At 45.1% G+C, this 17861-nt stretch overlaps 1 protein-coding gene across 2 annotated transcripts in view; it reads left to right on the forward strand.

Annotated features, from left to right (window-relative positions):
- The window catches only part of LOC123774478 (probable serine/threonine-protein kinase yakA), a 139485-nt gene that overhangs the window by 31115 nt on the left and 90509 nt on the right, over positions 1-17861 (forward strand). For both annotated transcript variants that reach the window (XM_069306308.1, XM_045768848.2), the window contains exon 5: positions 6182-7115. In XM_069306308.1, coding sequence (XP_069162409.1) covers positions 6182-7115 — 934 coding nt within the window. The remainder of the gene's footprint in view (positions 1-6181; positions 7116-17861) is intronic.

Raw genomic sequence — 17861 nt, forward strand, 5'->3', positions numbered from 1 at the left:
GCATTTTGAACATTAAAGTAATTATTATAAAATATGCCATGAGTCCCAGGAAAGTCAGTGGTAAGGCGCAACATATGAGATCCCATGTAAGAATGACCATAAGCAGAAACAAGAGATCATTCGTAAATATGAAGATGGTCTGCAGGTAGGTGAACTGGCTAGGCAGTACAACAAATCTCAGTCAACGATATCCACCATACTAGCTAAGAAAAAGGACATTATGGGTGCTAAAGTGATGCATCATTACAGACAAATGTTAAAATGAATTGAAAAACAAATGTCTCTTTCAAATTTGTAGTGAGACAAACGAGCACTGAACCACAACCAGGTCCTAGTGGTATTCAGGCAAAACGTAGGAGAGAGAGAGAGAGAGTACCCCAGAGAAAACATCACTGCCTGATGTGATAATGGAAAGGGACTCCCCTTCCAAACAGTAACAACTCTCCTCCTCCCCCATCACCATCTTCCATACACCATCAAGAGCCCTCCATAAAGGTAAGAGTAACTTTGGTACTGTATTGTAGTTAGAAAAAAAATTGTATTCAGTATAAAATGTATTTTTATGTTAATATTTTGGAGGGTGGGGAACGGATTAATTCAAATCCCTTTATTTCTTATGGGAAAATTCGCTTCGACTTCCGATCCGTCTCTGGGAACGGATTAGCATCGGAAGTCGAGGCCCCATTGTATTGCCCTTATCTTTCTCCTTGTTGCTTTCGTCTTTCTCATTTGTGTTCTCGTCCGTCTTATTTTTTCTCTCTTTATTCATATTACCTCTACAATACAATATGCTCTACAATATTGCCTTCAATTTTGTGTACCTCGACACAATGTCCTTCTACATTGCTACTTTGGCTCTTTAAATTCTCAGTCCCTGGGTTGTGCTCAGAGTTCGTTGCTGTCTTTATATACTCTGCATATATTTCTGGTAGTTTTTGTGTGAATTGTAGCCTGTGTACTTCAGAAATGTTATTCATTAGTTTGCTCACCAAACCAAAACTCACCAAAACATTCCAAAACTGCTCACCAAAACAAATCACCAAGTTGGTATTGTGCAACAAAAAGCAAAGAGGAGTGACTGCCATACACCAGCCAGCCACTTGCTGCCACTCCCTCACTCAACAACACCTCACTCGCCCACATTCTCCTCCCACAATATTGTTTTTGCATTTATTCACTATACACAGACGTTATATATAAGCATTTGCATATTTTATTCACCATAACTGTACATCTAAGCTTGTATGGTGAGTAAAGGCAATAAGACGTAGCTACTCACACAGTCAGCTGGTGGCAGCCGCCCTCAAGGCCAGGCTCACTAATATTTCTCCTCCAACAATACTGTTTGTGGTGTTATTGCACTATATACACACATTATATATAAGTATCAACATGTTTTATTCACCATACCTGTACAAATAAGCTGGTATGGTGCCCAAACACCATAGTGGCCACCAGTAAACAATAAGACACGTCATGCAGACGACGCACCTCCCTCACCAAAATGGTGGCTCCCAACATACACCTGTTGCTGTTATTACACTATACACACGTTATATATAAGTCTCTACATTTGTGTTCACCATAGTGAACCACTAAGCTGGTGTAGTAATTCTAGTCAATAAAAGGTAGCCACACACAGTCAGAAGATGATGCCATCTCCCTCCCTCCCTCCCTCAGTATTACTCCTCCCACTATGGAGCACAGCGCTAAATATCAACACAATCCTGCTATTATCAGAATCCTGGTCAGTTTTATCACAGTCAGGGGTCTTCTGTAATACTATCATCCTTAAATAATAGCATGATCATATATATTTTGACATTTTTAGGCGATGCTGTGGTCACAAGCCGAATAGCCGTTCTGTGAGCTCATGCTGCGTGCATCAGCCTTGGTGGGTCGCTCAGTACTAAAGCTCTCACACCCAGGAATGTTGGCCACGATTTTTTTTCTAGGAGGCGTCTGTCAACTATGCATGTCTGTGGTAGAAAATAATAATAAAAAAAAAAAAATATCGGTCGTGGCTACACTATAGCTGCCCGAATCCCACGCGGGGCATTTAAATTAAGGCGCTAGACATAAAACAGCTATTACTGTATTGCACGGTTCTGGTTTTGTTTCTCAAATCGTCTATATATGTATTGCGCGGTCTAAGGGTTAAACTAACTAAACAAAGATGCTGAAGAAATATAAGAAAATTCACTTTCGCAAACAGAGTGGTAGACGGTTGGAACAAGTTAAGTGAGAATGTGGTGGAGGCCATAACCGTCAGTAGTTTCAAAGCGTTATATGACAAAGAGTCTTGGGTAGACGGGACACCACGTGCGTAGCTCTCATCCTGTAACTACAATTAGGTAATTACACTCAGTGGAAGCGAGTGATAATCAACGAAGCAGTCCATGGTATACAGTGCGACTTCACTCTTGATGCACCAGGTACAAACAGATTTTCACTTCCTGTTTCTTTGTTCTATGTGCTTGCAAATATCGCACTCGTGTACACCCTTGGCTTTAGAACCTGTAGGTGGTATGTACCCAAACTTGTGAAGTGTAAGGTAGTTTGAAAAGTTTAAAAGAAAAGATCAATTTGTAAGGCAGTCTTGAAAAAATCGCTTTGTAAGGTATTCTGGAAGAGATTCAGCTATTCTTGAAAAGATCTATTGAAAAAAACACCATGGAAGCCGCTAATACTGTTTATCTATGCTATGTGTATCAAATGCATCATCATTGAACCCAGAAAATGATTTATCTATATATCATCTATAAAAATTGCAGATAATACAGGTGAGTATGGGTGGTGCTCAGCTACTACTGGTTAAACTCGCTGTATCGTTCTCACCGGTGCTGTATCACTTGTATCCGACCCTTGTGTTAGGTCTTTATTGTGCCTAACTTGATCAATATCATGACCCTTATGTTCTTCAAACAATAAGGTCTGAATTTCACTGACAGAGAGTGATCTTTCAACACTGGGTCGGACAGGTGTTTGGCAGCCAGAGGCACGTGCACCACCCATGGTTGATCACTCGGAACTAAGCCAGCCAGCAGCCCTAGGGCATACTGGGAATTTTTTCCAAGATGGCTGCCACTCACTGGAGGTCCCAAGAGTCCATTTCATACACAACCTACCGCGTGCGTGCTTTGAATGGGAATGAAGTTTTGAAAGTGTTTTCTCAGCTCGCACAGTTTTCATCTGACCGAGTTTTCTTGGCCGGCGCAATCCAGTGCGAGCTCTGGCGCAATCCAGTGCGAGTACCGGCGCAATCCAGTGCGAGTTCCGGCGTAATCCAGTGCGAGCTCCGGCGCAATCCAATGCAAGCTCCCAATCTGGGGTCTGCCCAGATTGTGGTGGGAGTCCTCCTCTGTTGCCCCTGAGGTTACACAGCTGCTGTTTGCAGTCAGTTTGCCTGCTTAGACAGAGTTACCAGTTTAGCTGGCCCAGTGCCTCGGCTTCCTGTAGAGCTCATTCTCCTTGCAGACCCTGGAAAACCCCAGTGGGCTCAGTTATATTATGGATACCTCTTCTGAGTCCACTCTCACCTGGTGTGAATGCGAAGGTTGCTCGTCACCCCTGCCTCAGGATGACGATCATTCTTAGTGCCTCTGCTATGCTGCCTGTTTGGCCAGGGACACCTATGACCCAGAGTCTTGCGGGACTTGTTCCTCGCTTGTGCTTCAATTCACTCATCCTACTAATATTCTGGGGGCTCAGGCTGTGGTTGTGTTGCATGAGCGTTTTTCTGTGATGCAATGGGTCAGGTTGGTTGCCCATTTGGATGCCCCGGAGCTGCCCGCATGGGCTTTAGGGACTCTGAATTGAAGGCATGGTAGCATCAGTCTTGGTTCTTCTGAATTGAAGGCATGGTAGCATCAGTCTTGGTTCAGTCTATGACCCCTCTTCCTTTCCAGGTGGGTATGGTTCACTCTTCTCCTCTTCCCCTGCTTCCGGCTCCGAAACGTCAGAGGTTACAGAGTCGGGGCAGGGTTTAGCTCGAGATGAGGTTTGTGTGGCTTCGGGGGCTGCCCCTTTCGATTCAGGCGCGGAAGTGGTTGAGCTGCTTCTTTCCACTGAGGCTTCTGAGTCTGTCCAGCTGATTTCCTCCTTTGAAGCGTTTTCCCTTGACTCTGCCTTAACTTCTGAGGCAGTGGGCTTGGATGAGGGCTCTCTCCTGGGCCTTTTGTTTATGGTTTCCAGGGCTCAGGGGGGGGGAGCCTGAGTGGAGTTCTTGTGTTCCATTAGAACCCGCTTGGGCCCTTGTGCCCTCTTCACAGTTCACAGGGGCTGCTTCTGCAGGGAAGGGAGTTTTCATACCCTCCTTTCTTTTGAGCTTGAATTGGTGGGGCTTCCCTGGGTGCGTTTCCGGGTGCATTTGGGTTCCTCGGATTAGTCTTTCTGGAGTTTTTTTTCCTCTCGGATTTCCCGTGTTGAGGTTCGGGAGGCTCTTGGCATGTACTCCCTGTGGGACTTGGTTTATGTCTCGGTGATGGATCTGGCTTCATTTGAGTTCGGTTCTTCTTCCCCATTTTGGGTGCGTTATGAGGTTCCGGAGTCTTCCTGGCTGGCAGACTGTCCTTTCTTTTCCCTTGGAGTTTGGTGTGGTTTTTGTCTTACCTGCACACTTGAGTGTCGGGAGGTTTCTACTGTGTTGCAGGTATTCTTAGGTGGCTGTCGTGAGTTTCTCAATGAGTGTCTCTTTGCTCCTGCGTTTCCTTGTGATGTTGGTCTGGTGCAGCTTCATGCTCAGGTTCCCACTCTTTCAACTGCTTTGGTGGCCGGTGACCTTCAGACTTGTGGTCATTTGGCTTCTGTCTTGTGATTCTTTGATCTTCTGCCTCTGTCTTCGGGTTTGCTTTCAAAAAATGTGGGGTCACAGGGTGGGGGAGCCCTCGGCTGGGGTCTTTGTCTCTGCTGCTTCGGCGTCAGAGGAATGCCAAAGCAATTTTAAACTAGCTTCTGCTTTACTGAAGCTGCTTGTGCCAATCCTCCCGTCGGCGATTTCCATGTTTGTCACCTCCCGTCTCGTGTGTCGGCAAGTCGTGCTCTCTCTTTCTCAGTGGATTCAGCTCGAGCCCTTGGCTCTTCAGTCGGCTTCACCATTTTGTTCCCGTTTGTTTCCTGATGACAGTGTTGTTAGGTTTTTATCAGCAGCTTCTGCTAGTTGCTGTCTCATTTCTGATTTGTTGGTTCACCAGGGGGAGGTGGGGGAGGTCTTTCTTGGCCCTCCTGGAAAGATTGGGCCAGGGCTCGGGCTGGGTGGGCCTGTGATGCCAGTTTCTGAGTCGGTGATGACTCCGGTGCCTTCTTCCTCGGTTGGCGCAGTGTTTGCTCTTCACGGAAGTCGGGCCTTCGGAGTTCGCATTGGCCCTTTCACAGGTCACCCCATTGACGGGGAGATGGGGCGATGGCCAGCCAACCCCAGGCTCTTTTTGCTCATACCTGGTCCCACAATTCGTGGGGTGTTGCGGGTAATTTCTTGCGACCTTCAGTGGTATTGGGCATGTGGGATAAAATACCTGGGATTAATTAAGATGTTATAAATTAAAAATTATGTAAATGCAAAATTGCTATTAGCATGCACTACAACAAAAATGAGGGCTTAGCTGTCATTTACATTCAATGCTTATTTTTTTTTAAAGTTTCCTGTGATCAGAGAACACATTTTAACAATACTGTATAAGAACAACAATTTGGGGGAATAATTTTTATTCTGCACACCACGGGATTGTCATATTTAATAGCATCACAGCAGAGTGGTTAATTACCGTCCAAAGCATATGGAATATGAACATTAAAACAAAAGTAAAGGAAACTGCAGAGTGCCTATTGACTCATCAAGGCTATTCTTATTTACATCCATCCAAGCTCATTCATATATATGTCCAATCTACTCTCAAAACAATCCAATCACATGTCCAGTATGATATCTGGTGCCCTGTAGTTAGTTTCTTCAGAACCCACATTTGAAAGCATTCTAACATTTGAAGAATGGCAGCTAAAAATGTTGGTAGGAGTTCCAAATAATAAACAAAGCATTAAAAGAGCATAAATAGATATAGACTGGTATAAAAGTTTTTTCATTATTACTCAACATGACCTGTGTCCTTTTATGAAGATAGAAACAACTTTTGTAAAATTGCCAGATCAGGAATATACTTTAAATAATATTGCCTTTGCCCTGCAGGTCACTCAAGCAATGCTGTCTGCTTTTCTTGGGCTACAGTACCAGTTCTCAGCTGTGGTTATTGAGCGTTTCACTGGCATCCTTCAGGCACTTCGTGAAGAAAGTCTTTGTGCTTCTCCTCAGAATTCAGCTGGATTTCAGATAAGCAAACCTTGTCATCCATCAATATCAAGTCATGTTGCTGACATTTCCCAACTTTCTGTATCTAGTCAGTATATTCCACAACTTCCAATTCAGCCAGCTTGGATTCCTGGTCAACAACAACAACAACAACAACAACAACAACAACAACAACAACAACAACAACAGCAACAACAGCAACAACAAGTTGGTATGAAGGGTGTGCAAGGCGTGCCTGCAGCACCTCTACTGGAGAGCCCTGGGAAGGAAGATAAACCACGGAGTCGGCACCCTTCTGGTGGTCACTCTCGGCACTCAAATGCTGCTCCTGGCTGGTCCAACCCAAGCAGTAGTATTGGTTGTCCGAATACCACAAATTATGGTTCTAATTCAAATTATGGCTCTAGTCTTAGCCTTAGTATAAACAGTGGCAATACCCTCTCTCCTGGTTCATGTTATGGACTGTTTTCACATTTAAATGGGGGTGGGTCTGGCTGGCAGAGCGATGCCATATCTCGGAGATGGTCGATGGGAGGGCCTAGTACAGAAGGATGGGAAAGAAACTCTAGTTTGGGGCCATTTAGTTTAATTGCAAATAGACGATGGTCAGTGCCGGAGGCCAGTGAACATGATGTGAGTTCTATGAGTGAAGCAGATTCCGTAACTGACTTTTATGGAAGTTGTAGCCTTCAAGGGGATTGGAATGGGACCATAGGTGGCAGCACATCTTGGGGTTCCAGAGCTGGACTACACGTACCTTCACGAGATAGTAGTGTAACAAGAAGCCCCAGTCACAGTCGCTCTGTTACTCCAGGTATGTTATGTTATGAGACATCTTTGTTGATATCAAGGAGGTAAGTTTTGGTGACTAAGTCTGGATCAGTTAAAAAATTTGTATTGAGAGATGATAGAGAAGTTAAGGATTTGAGATACAGTACAGCGGAACCTCGGTTTTTGTATGCCCGTTTTCGTATTTTTCGGGTTACGAACCCAGTTTCGTAGTAAAATTTGAATTGGGTTACGAGCTTGCCTTAAGTAACGTAGTTTGTTGATACGCGTATGGGCGACCTAGCGTGTGGTTCCTGGTGGCACACTTCAGTTTACCAGTGGCTCCCGCTTAGTGACAATCGCATTTGAATTCTTTGTAAAGAATTTCACTTTTTCATTTTTGGGGGGTTTTTGAACATAAACATAATTATTAAATATCATGCCATGGGTCCCAAGAAAGTCAGTGGTAAGGTTCAACCTAAGAAAACACATATGAGGATGACCATAAAGCAAAAAAAGAGATCATTAGTGAACATGAAAATGGTACACAGGTTGTTGAACTAGCTAGACTGTACAACAAAAGTATGTCAACTATATGATCTGTAATTGCTAAGAAAAAAAGACATCTTGAGTGCTAAAGTGGCAAAAGGCATAACAATCACGAAACAAAGAACTTAAGGAGGTTAAAGAGGTAGGAAAGTTATTATTAATTTGGATAAACAACAAGCAGTTAGCAGGTGATAGCATTTCAGAGGCCATCATTTGTGAAAAAGCAATAGCCTTCATGCAAGGTTATTGCATAAAGATCTTATAAAAAATACCCCTGGAATGAGTGACGCAGATACGAAAGAGTTTAAAGCGAGCAAGGGATAATTCAAGAAATTTAAAAAGAGAAGTGGCATTCATAGTGTTGTGAGGCATGGTGAAGGTGCCAGTTCAGATAAACCAGCGGCTAAAAGATTTGTTCGCGATTTTAAAGTTTTTGTAGATAGTGAAGGATACATACCACAACAAGTGTTTAATTGTGACGAGACAGGGCTATTCTGAAAAAAATTGCTGAAGAGGACATACATTACCCAAGAGGAGACGTCGTTGCCCAGACACAAGCCTATGAAAGATTGGCTAACTCTTGTGCTGTGTGGTAATGCGAGTGGCAATTTGAAAATTAAACCCTTGCTTGTTTATCATTCCGAAAATCCAAGGATTTTTTTAAAATATAGTGTGTGCAGAAAAACAAACTATGTGTGATGTGGAGGGCTAATAGGAAGGGCATGGGGTGACAAGGCAATTTTCTGTGGAGAGCCCCTTCGGCTCCCCGGAGCTATACTGGGCTGATGTGTTTATATTACACCGTGGCAATAGTCAATCGAAGGAGTTCTAGGCCTACCAGGGACCAGAGCCAAAACCTGGCCCCCTCAAGAGAGGCACGAGGAGCAATGGCCTAAAAGGGACTATCTTGAGATTATCTTGAGTTGATTTCGGGGCTTTAGTGTCCCCGCGGCCCGGTCCTCGACCAGGCCTCCACCCCCAGGAAGCAGCCCGTGACAGCTGACTAACACCCAGGTACCTATTTACTGCTAGGTAACAGGGGCATTCAGGGTGAAAGAAACTTTGCCCATTTGTTTCTGCCTCGTGCGGGAATCGAACCCGCGCCACAGAATTACGAGTCCTGCGCGCTATCCACCAGGCTACGTGGCCCCGTGGACGTACAGTATTACGCTTTTTTAAATGTTGTTTAATGTCGACCAAACTTTTTTTACTAGTTGTATATAAGAAGGGCTGCAACTGTTCTCAGTTTCAGTATCGTACCCTAAATAGAAAGGGAGTTATTGTTTTTTTTTGTTTTTGTTCAATGAATTTTACACATTTTCAATAATCTTCAACAACTACAAGTTTCAAATGAAATCATTTCTATGACTCTCATCTATTACATTAGCATATAATAAAGAATTTGTATTGAAAAGATTATCCAAAATATATTCAGTTTTGCTAATACAAGTAGTCAAAAGTTCCTCCAAAAATATGTCAATATTTCATGTTTGAAAATTATGTATAAAATCAATAAATGAACTTAGGAAAAAGTATTTAATATAGTCTGTAGAGACAAAAACTCTACATATGTGGTGTAAATTTTATGTAAATTGAAAGAAAAATGAAAGAGGTGAAGTAAATTTATGTTATAAATAAGATCAAAGATTCTGCCACCTGTGGTTAAAGTTGACTTCAACCAATTTCCTCCAAAATTTGCATCCTTACAGATAGGCTTACGTTCTGTAAGATGTACAAGTTTCATGCAAGTCAACTGATAAAAAATAAGTGAAAAAAATGGAGATGTTTTTTTTTAATTTTTTTTGGCATAAAACTAAATATTAAAATACTTTATTATATGCTATTGTGATAGATTAGAGTCATAGACATGATTTCAATTGACACTTTTGTTTGATGTTAATTTTTTATTATTTTGGAAAACTTTTGACACACAATTCAATATTTTTTTCTCCCTTCCTATTTATGCTACGATGCTGAGACTTCGACCAGTTGAACCCAATTTTATATACAACTAGTCAAAAAAGTTTGATTGAAATCGAACCAGTTTTCATTTATAGCATATTTTCGTAATATGCCCCCTAAAGGCACCCCCCTGGAATTGGAAGCAGTCTTTGTTTGTCATCTACCAGGTCAGGCACCCAGAAGGGTAGGAATTCCAAAACAAACTACTGCTGGTCAAAGATTTGCAAACCGAAAGCCGAACTAGCAACAGAACTCCGCAATCAAAACCAAGGAAACAAGTATGACGTCACCACAAATGCCGCGCATCTGTCTGCGCAACCCCCCCCTCCCCGGGAGGGAAACAGAGGGTCCCAGAGCTCCACGCCGGCAACTTTCCTCAGTTCACAGGCTGTTGTGAGGGCGAACGGTTGATCGACTCTGGCTCCATCCTTTGAGCAGTGCTGCAGTGTGGTGGTGGTGGTCAGTTTTGGTATCGTGCGAGCCAAGAAGTAACACAAGAGTACTGGGGCTGCATGAACCTAGGGCCACATTCCCTAGGTGCCCTGTAAGTACTGCCCTTGCATCTTTAGGGTTATCTTCCCTGAGCCGTTCGGGAACTACCTCTGCATGGTTCTGTTGCTGCTGGTGATTGCCTGCCCTTGGGGGTTCAGCTGGGGTGGTTCTTACTCCTGTTTGCCCTTTTGTAGGAGGTATTTTGTCACTGGCTGGGGTGTGAGGTACCTTGAGGAGCTTCCGGGGCTTAGCGTCCCTGCGGCCCGGTCGTCGACCAGGCCTCCTAAGGTACTGTGCAGCTGTCTGATATACCCTTAGCGACCGGTTCTGTTCACCTGGAGGCGTTGTGCTTTTGCAGGTTTTTCTTTTGTTTTTGTTTTGTTTTGCCTGGCGGGGGTTTGCCTGGTGTGGTGGTAGGACCACTTGTATGATTTTGGTGGCCCTCCACTGGGTCCCCGTGCTTGCACACATCGCTGGGGGTTAAGCTTATAGTTTGTTTGCTTGTAGCTCTGGGATAACCGGTTAGCAGTACATTACCTGGACTTCCTTTAGCAGTCAGCCTAAGGACTTTGGAAACCTCCATTGGGGCTCAGTGGTCCAATGGAAGAAACCTCAGAGTCCCACCTCACCTTGTGTAAGTTTGAAGGTTGCTCTGTCCCCTTGACTCAGGGTGATACTCACCGTCTTTGCCTCCGCCATGCTGCTTGTTGGGTCAATGACACCTTTGACCCGGAGTCCTGCGAGTGGTGTTCCTTGCTCGTACTCCAATTCACCCAGTCCAATGAGATTGATATTCGGGTGCAAGCAGCTTTGACGTTGCATGCACGGTTTAGGTTGCTGCAATGCGCAAGGTTGATTGCCTTTCCGGATGCCCTGCAGTTGTCCCGCTTTGGTTATAGAAACCTGGACTTGGGGGTGTTAGTCGCCTCGACTTTGGTTTCATCTGCATCCCCTAATCCTTTCTCTGGTGTGGTTCATCCTGCTCCCCCCCCCTGCTCCTGGCTCCCAAACATCTGAGGGTTTCGGAGTCAGGGCAGGGTTTGCCTGGCGATGAGTCTCGGGCGGCTTCGGGGATTGCCCCTTCTGGATCGGCGGCGGAGGCATTCTAGCCTGTTCCTCCTGCTGGAGCCCTTGGGCCGTATCAGCGGGCCCCTGTTCATCCCGGCTTTTCCGGCGGGATGAAGACTTTGAAGAGGACTTTGCTTTTTCTCCAGACTCGAGTCTGACATGGAGGTTCCCGGGGCTGGGAAGGAGTTGACTTGGGGGGCTTGGGCCCCATTTGACCCCGCTTGGGTGTTGGTACCCTCGGCGCAGAGCTTGTTGTTACAGGGGAAGGGGTTTTCCTATCCCCCCTCCCTGTATGAGTTTGATATGGGTGTGACTCCTCCCTGGGTTCGGTTCCAGGTTCCCTTGGGTTATTCGGTTCTCTCGGGTTCTTCGGTTCCCTCCTTGCAGAGGTTTTCAGCTTCCCGCATCCCACCGAGGAAGGTGTGGGAAGCCCCTTGCGGCTTACCTCCTGTGAGACCCAGATTACGCCTTGATATTGAAGCCTTCTTCTTTTTGAGTTTGGCTCCTCTTTTCCTTATGGGGTGTGTTACAAGGTGCTAGAGTCTTCCTGGCTGGCAGACTGCTTTTTCTTTGTGGGGGCTTGGCATTCGTCCTGTCGAAATGCGCATTTGAATGGCGAGAGTTGCCTACAGTCGTTCAGGTTTTTGTGAGGGGAGGGGTTTGAGTTGAAGCACCTCAAGGTGTGCTTGTTCGCCCCCATCCTTCCTTATGATGTCGGCCAGTTGCGGCTTCACGTGCAGGTTCCCTCCCTTTCGGCATCCCTGGTGGCCGAGGATTTGTGCGCCCGTGAGCACTTGGCTTCGGTCTTGTGCTTCTTTTCCTTGCTGGAGCTGTCTCCGAACTGGCTCCTGCTGGGTGTGGAGCTGGGTTCCGGGCCAGGGTCCGGTGGGCTTGCTTCGGCAGCTCGGGTGCCGGCTGCATTGGTGAAGTTGTATGCGCCGTTTCTGAGGGAGGCGGTGTCTGTTCTTCGTTTCTCGCCTTACGTGCTGACAGGTGGTGCTCGTCCAAATTTTGGAATCGTTTTGGGCCCTGGCTCTTAGATTTTCATCGCCTTTTTGTCCATTACTGTTTGCTGAGTCTGTGGTGGTGCATTTTCTGCAGTTGGCTTCGTCTAGTTGACGGCCTTTGTCAGACTTGTAGGTTCTCCTGGGGGGGGGGGGGGGCTCATGGAGGTCCTGCCCGGAAGGGTCGTAAGCCAGTAGTGCCAGATTCAGGGCCAGCACCTCCTCTGGAGCCGTCAGCTTCTGGTTGGCGCAGTGATCACTCTCAGCGTCGGTTGGGCTCTTGTAGGGGGTCGTCGGCCCTTTCGCGGGTCGCCCCATTGATGGGGTGATAGTGGGGAGGCTCGCTCTGTTTGCTCTCGCCTGGTCCCACGATTTGTGGTCATTTCGGGTCATTTCTTCCGGCCTGCGGTGGCGTTGGGATGCTCCTCCTCCTTCGGGGGATCAGGGCTGGCAGGGCAGGTCTCTTCTGTGCTCTGTCGGGTCATCTGTAGTGCGTTTGCTTCGGCGTGGTTGAAACGACAATGTCCCTCAGGTGGGTTTTCCACCTGTTTTCAGTTCCGAAACAGGACTGTGCGGATCTGCGATTCATACTGGACTTGTCTCGTTTGAATCCCTGGGTCTTTTGCTCCTCCTTTCGAATGACCACTCTGTCTCAGGTCCGGCTGCTTTTAGTGCTGGGTGCCTGGATGGTGTTTCTGGACCTCTGGGTCGCGTATTGGCACGTTCCGATTCATCCAGGGTTCAGGAACTGGCTTGGTTATGTCGTGGGGCAACAAGCTTACCGCTTTTGCCTTCCATTCGGTTTGAATCTGGCACCCTGCATGTTCACACACCTTACTACATACCCAAGTCGTGGTGACCCGTTTGCGTCTGTTAGGGGTTCGGGTTCTGGCTTACCTCGACGACTGGCTGGTATGAGCTCCCAGCCAGTCCGCGTGTCTGCTTGCCAGGGATTTGGTTCTTTCCCAGTTCGCCGGGTTCAGGTTCTTGGTGAACTGGAGGAAGTTCCATTTGGTTCCCTCTCAGGTTCGGACTTGGCTGGGTCTTGTGTGGAATTCTTGGACCGCTTCCTTGTCTTGCCCTCCTGCGACGCTGTTGCGGCTGCGGTCCCTCCTACGACTGCTTTTGGAGCACACATGGGTCACACGTTGGTTGTTTGAGAGGCTGTGCGGGAGCCTGAACTTCGCTGTGCTGGTCTACCAGTTGGGTCGGATCTGGCTTCAGTGGCTGTTCTGGTTTCTTCGGGGTCATGCCTTCCGCCACTCTCGCGATCGCTTGGTTCGGATCCTGGGAGCTTTGCGTTGGCTGCTGTGTCACCGGCTTCCTCTGCGGGTTTTTCGGGGTTATGTGCCATGGTGCCTTCCCGAGCCCTCGCTCGATGTGTTCATGGATGCCTCGTCTCCCGGCTGGGGTTTTGTGACAAGTGCTCACCAGGCCAGCCAGGGTTGGTGGGGTCCGTCCTTCCGTTACTCTCACAGCACAGCGAGGGAGTTTGCGGTGTTGTGGCATTCGCTTCAGAGGATTCGTGTCGCTCGCGGAGCAACGATCCAGCTCTTCGGAATGCTTCCCAGTGGTTCATTGCTTGAACCGTGGGGGTTTGATGCGGTTCTTGGCTCTTTGGGGTTGGTTGCTTCGAGTGAGTCATCTGCTAAGTTCTTGGGATTTGGCTCTCCTAGCGGTTCATATTCAGGGGGTGAACTTCCTGGCAGATGGCCTGTTTCGGTTCATTTCTCTATCCATGGAATGGACGGTCAATGCCGACTCGTTCAGTTTGCTCTGCCGGACGTACAGGCGCCCAGAGGTGGACATAGATGCATCTTCCAGTGTATGTGGCGCCCTTCCCACACTGCGAAGCCGTTGGGGTCGATGCCTTTCGACCGATGAAGGATGCCTTTCGAGGATGAAGCAGTTGAAAAATCTGATTTCAGGAGAGGTCATTATGGGGAACTCAGACATTTCTTTAAGGAATTTGACTGGAAAGACTTGCTGTTAGGACATGAAGTAAATGAGATGTATGTCAAGTTTTGTGAAATATATAATAAAGGAACCAAAAAATTTATACCAAAGCAGAGATGCAGAACTAGGAAACAGGATTGGTCCAACAGAAATTGCGGGAGGGCCAGAGACCAAAAAACACAAAAATGGAATCAATATAGTAAGAGGGCAAACCCCCAAACATACCAGCGATACAAAGATGCGAGAAACAACTACATGGCAGTGAGGAGAGAGGCAGAAAGAAATTTTGAAAAATGGATTGCGGACAAATGTAAAATAGAACCAAGTCTATACTATAAATTTATGAACAACAAATTGCAGGTAAAAGATAATATTCAGAGGTTGTTTATGGGAAATAGATTCACAGAAAATGAAAATGAAATGTGTGAAACATTAAACGAAAGTTCCAAAGTGTGTTTGTACAAAATGAAATCTTCGGGGAACAAGACACAATAAGAATTCCAGAGAACAACATAGAAGTGTCTAGAGACGAAGTGGAAAAAATGCTCGAGGAACTAAGTAAGAACAAAGCAGTTGGTCAAGATGGAATTTCACCATGGGTTCTGAGAGAATGTGCACCTGAGCTCAGCATTCCAATTCAACTGATTTCTCAGGCATCCCAGTGTACAGGAGTTGTAGCTGATGTGTGGAAAAAGGCTAACATAGTTCCAGTCTACAAAAGTGGCAGCAGGGAAAACCCCCTCATTTATTGATCTGTATCATTGACAAGTGTAATAGTCAAAATATTAGAAAAAATAATTAAAACTAAAAGGGTAGAACACCTGGAGAAAAATGATATAATATCAGACAGACAGTATGGTTTTTGTTCTAGAAGATCCTGTGTAATGAATTTACTCAGTTTCTATGATCGAGCCACAGAGATTTTACAGGAAAGAGATGGTTGGGTTGACTGCATCTATTTGGACTTAAAAAAGGCTTTTGACAGAGTTCCACATAAGAGGTTGTTCTGGAAACTGGAACATATTGGAGGGGTGACAGGTAAGCTTCTTACATGGATGAAAAATTTCCTGACAGAAAAATGAGGGCCATATTCAGAGGCAATATATCTGACTGGAGGAATGTCACAAGCGGAGTACCGCAGGGTTCAGTTCTTGCACCAGTAATGTTCATTGTCTACATTAATGATCTACCAGTTCGAATACAGAATTATATGAATATGTTTGCTGATGATGCCAAGATAATAGGAAAGATAAGAAACCTAGATGATTGTCATGCCCTTCAAGAAGACCTGGACAAAATAAATATATGGAGCAACACTTGGCAAATGGAATTTAATGTGAATAAATGCCATGTTATGGAATGTGGAATTGGAGAACATAGACTCCACACAAACTATAAATTATGCGAGAAATCTTTAAAGAATTCTGATAAAGAAAGGGATCTAGGGGTGGTTCTAGATAGAAAACTGTCACCTGAGAACCACATTAAGAATATTGCGTCAGGAGCCTATGCTACACTTTCTAACTTCAGAATTGCACCAGGTAATCCACTATTAGTGTTGTACAGAATGAGTTTACGTGAAGGAGTATTACCTGATGCTTGGACAAAGAGTGTCATTGTTCCTATCCCCAAACCACACTCAGATAATTATAGACCCATATCTTTAACATCGTGTGTTTGTAAAGTGCTTGAACGTATTGTTCTAAACCGACTCATGTATCATATACAGGGGCACCTGTCACCCCAACTGTTTGGATTTATGCCTGGGCTCAGTACACAACACTGTTTTGCTGAGTACTTCGCACATATTGAAGCTTCCCCTCAAACAGTCTTCATCGACCTAGCAGCAGCTTTTGATACAGCAAACAGGGAAATCATACTGGAACAGCTTGCCGAGCTGGGAATACAAGGAAAATTACTGAAATGGATAAAGGGCTATTTGTCTAATCGAACAGCATATGTTTTGTTTAATGGTGTCAAAAGCACAGAGAGCAAACACTTTGAACTGGGAACTCCCCAAGGAGGGGTCCTTAGTCCCTTGTTGTTCAACGTTCTGATGCATAAACTTATTAAAGATCTTCCAACTAATAATGAAGACACTGTCATTTGTTATGCTGATGATATATGTTTACAGGCTGCCACCGAGCCTAGAATGCAAGTTCTGCTCGACGCTTTTGCTACTAGAGCTGAGGAATGTGGCCTCCTTATCTCTGTACAGAAAACTCGTGCCCTCATTCCATGTGGTATTCCACCACCCAATTATCATATAGATGGGCGAGCACTTGAGAACTGCGAGTCTTACAGATACCTTGGTGTCCCCATTAACGACCCTGGGTACCTTTCTTCTCTCAAGAGGAGACTTTGGGAGAGATTAAAGCCCTTGCGGGTCCTTGTTGGTGTCAATCATGGGCTTAACGTGAGACTTGCTAGAATGTTTTATGTATCATTTATACGCTCTGTGATTGACTACAATGCTCTACATCTCACACTGTATACTGACAAAGAGCTGAAATCTCTTGAAACCTTGCAAAATGAAGCTATGCGTCTCATCCTTGGGGCTCCAAAGTCCACGAGAATAGTTAACATGAGAGCAGAGTTAAAATTACCTACCATAAGTGAGAGAATCTTGTCTATTAGCACAGTTTTCGGCGTGAAGGCATTGAGTAGATCTAGACAACACATGAAGTTTCAAGCTAAACTTTCTAATATACTACACTCACCTGAGGTCTATAGAAGAAGAACGAAATCTGATTATGTATATTGGTTCTACAAGGTAGCCAACTCCATCAAAATATTAAATATGTACCCAACTCGACTAATGATTAATCAGCCAATTACTCCATGGGATAACTGGGATCTATCAGTTGATTTTGTAAATGCGCCCAAGAAAGATAGTGTGCACACTACATTATTAAAACAGTTAACACTGAAAAGCATCACTGAAAGTACTCAGAGTATGGGTAACGATGTTTATCAGTGCTATACCGACGGCTCTGTAGAAGAAGGTGGACGATGTACCTGATGTGCATGTAACATATTTGAACAATCTTCTCTCGTACATACAGCAATGAAGCGCGTCAATGACTGGGCAAGTACAACTCAAACCGAACTTGCAGGCATATACCTTGCCACTGAATTTTTAAAAGACAAAGGCAGTGGACTTATATACTGTGACTCGCAGAGTGCACTCCTGGCATTGAACGCACATAGTAGTGACACCCAGAAAATAGTCAGTGATATTCGAATGAATGTTTTAGCTGCCAAAGAAAACAGATTTGAGATTAAATTCCTATGGATACCATCACATGTTGGCATCTCAAGGCATGACACTGTTGATATGCTTGCTAAGTCAGCCTGCAGAAAACCAGTGGTAGAAATTGATATGGGTGTTTCATTAGCAGTGACAAAGAGAATACTTAAACAAATATCTAATGAAAATCTCACCGACCTAACAAATTCTCAAAGACCTGAAAGTTGTAGCATTAAATATTATGATAGATATCGTGAGGAGACATTCACATATGGGACTAATAGAACAAGAACCCGGCAATGTGATGTTATAGTGGCCAGAATACGCCTGGGATATCGACGTATCTGGCAGCTTTCTCAAAACCCAAATGTCGAGTACACAATGTGTCAACTTTGTGAAAGAGAAAACATGCACTCTCTTGAACATTATATTGTAGAATGTCCCATACTGACTGACTTTCGCCCTCCTGGGCTAAGGTATGCTGAACTCTGTAGTTACTATATGAGTACTG

Source organism: Procambarus clarkii, chromosome 1, assembly GCF_040958095.1.
Source record: "Procambarus clarkii isolate CNS0578487 chromosome 1, FALCON_Pclarkii_2.0, whole genome shotgun sequence".
In the NCBI taxonomy this organism is placed as follows: Eukaryota; Metazoa; Arthropoda; class Malacostraca; order Decapoda; family Cambaridae; genus Procambarus; species Procambarus clarkii.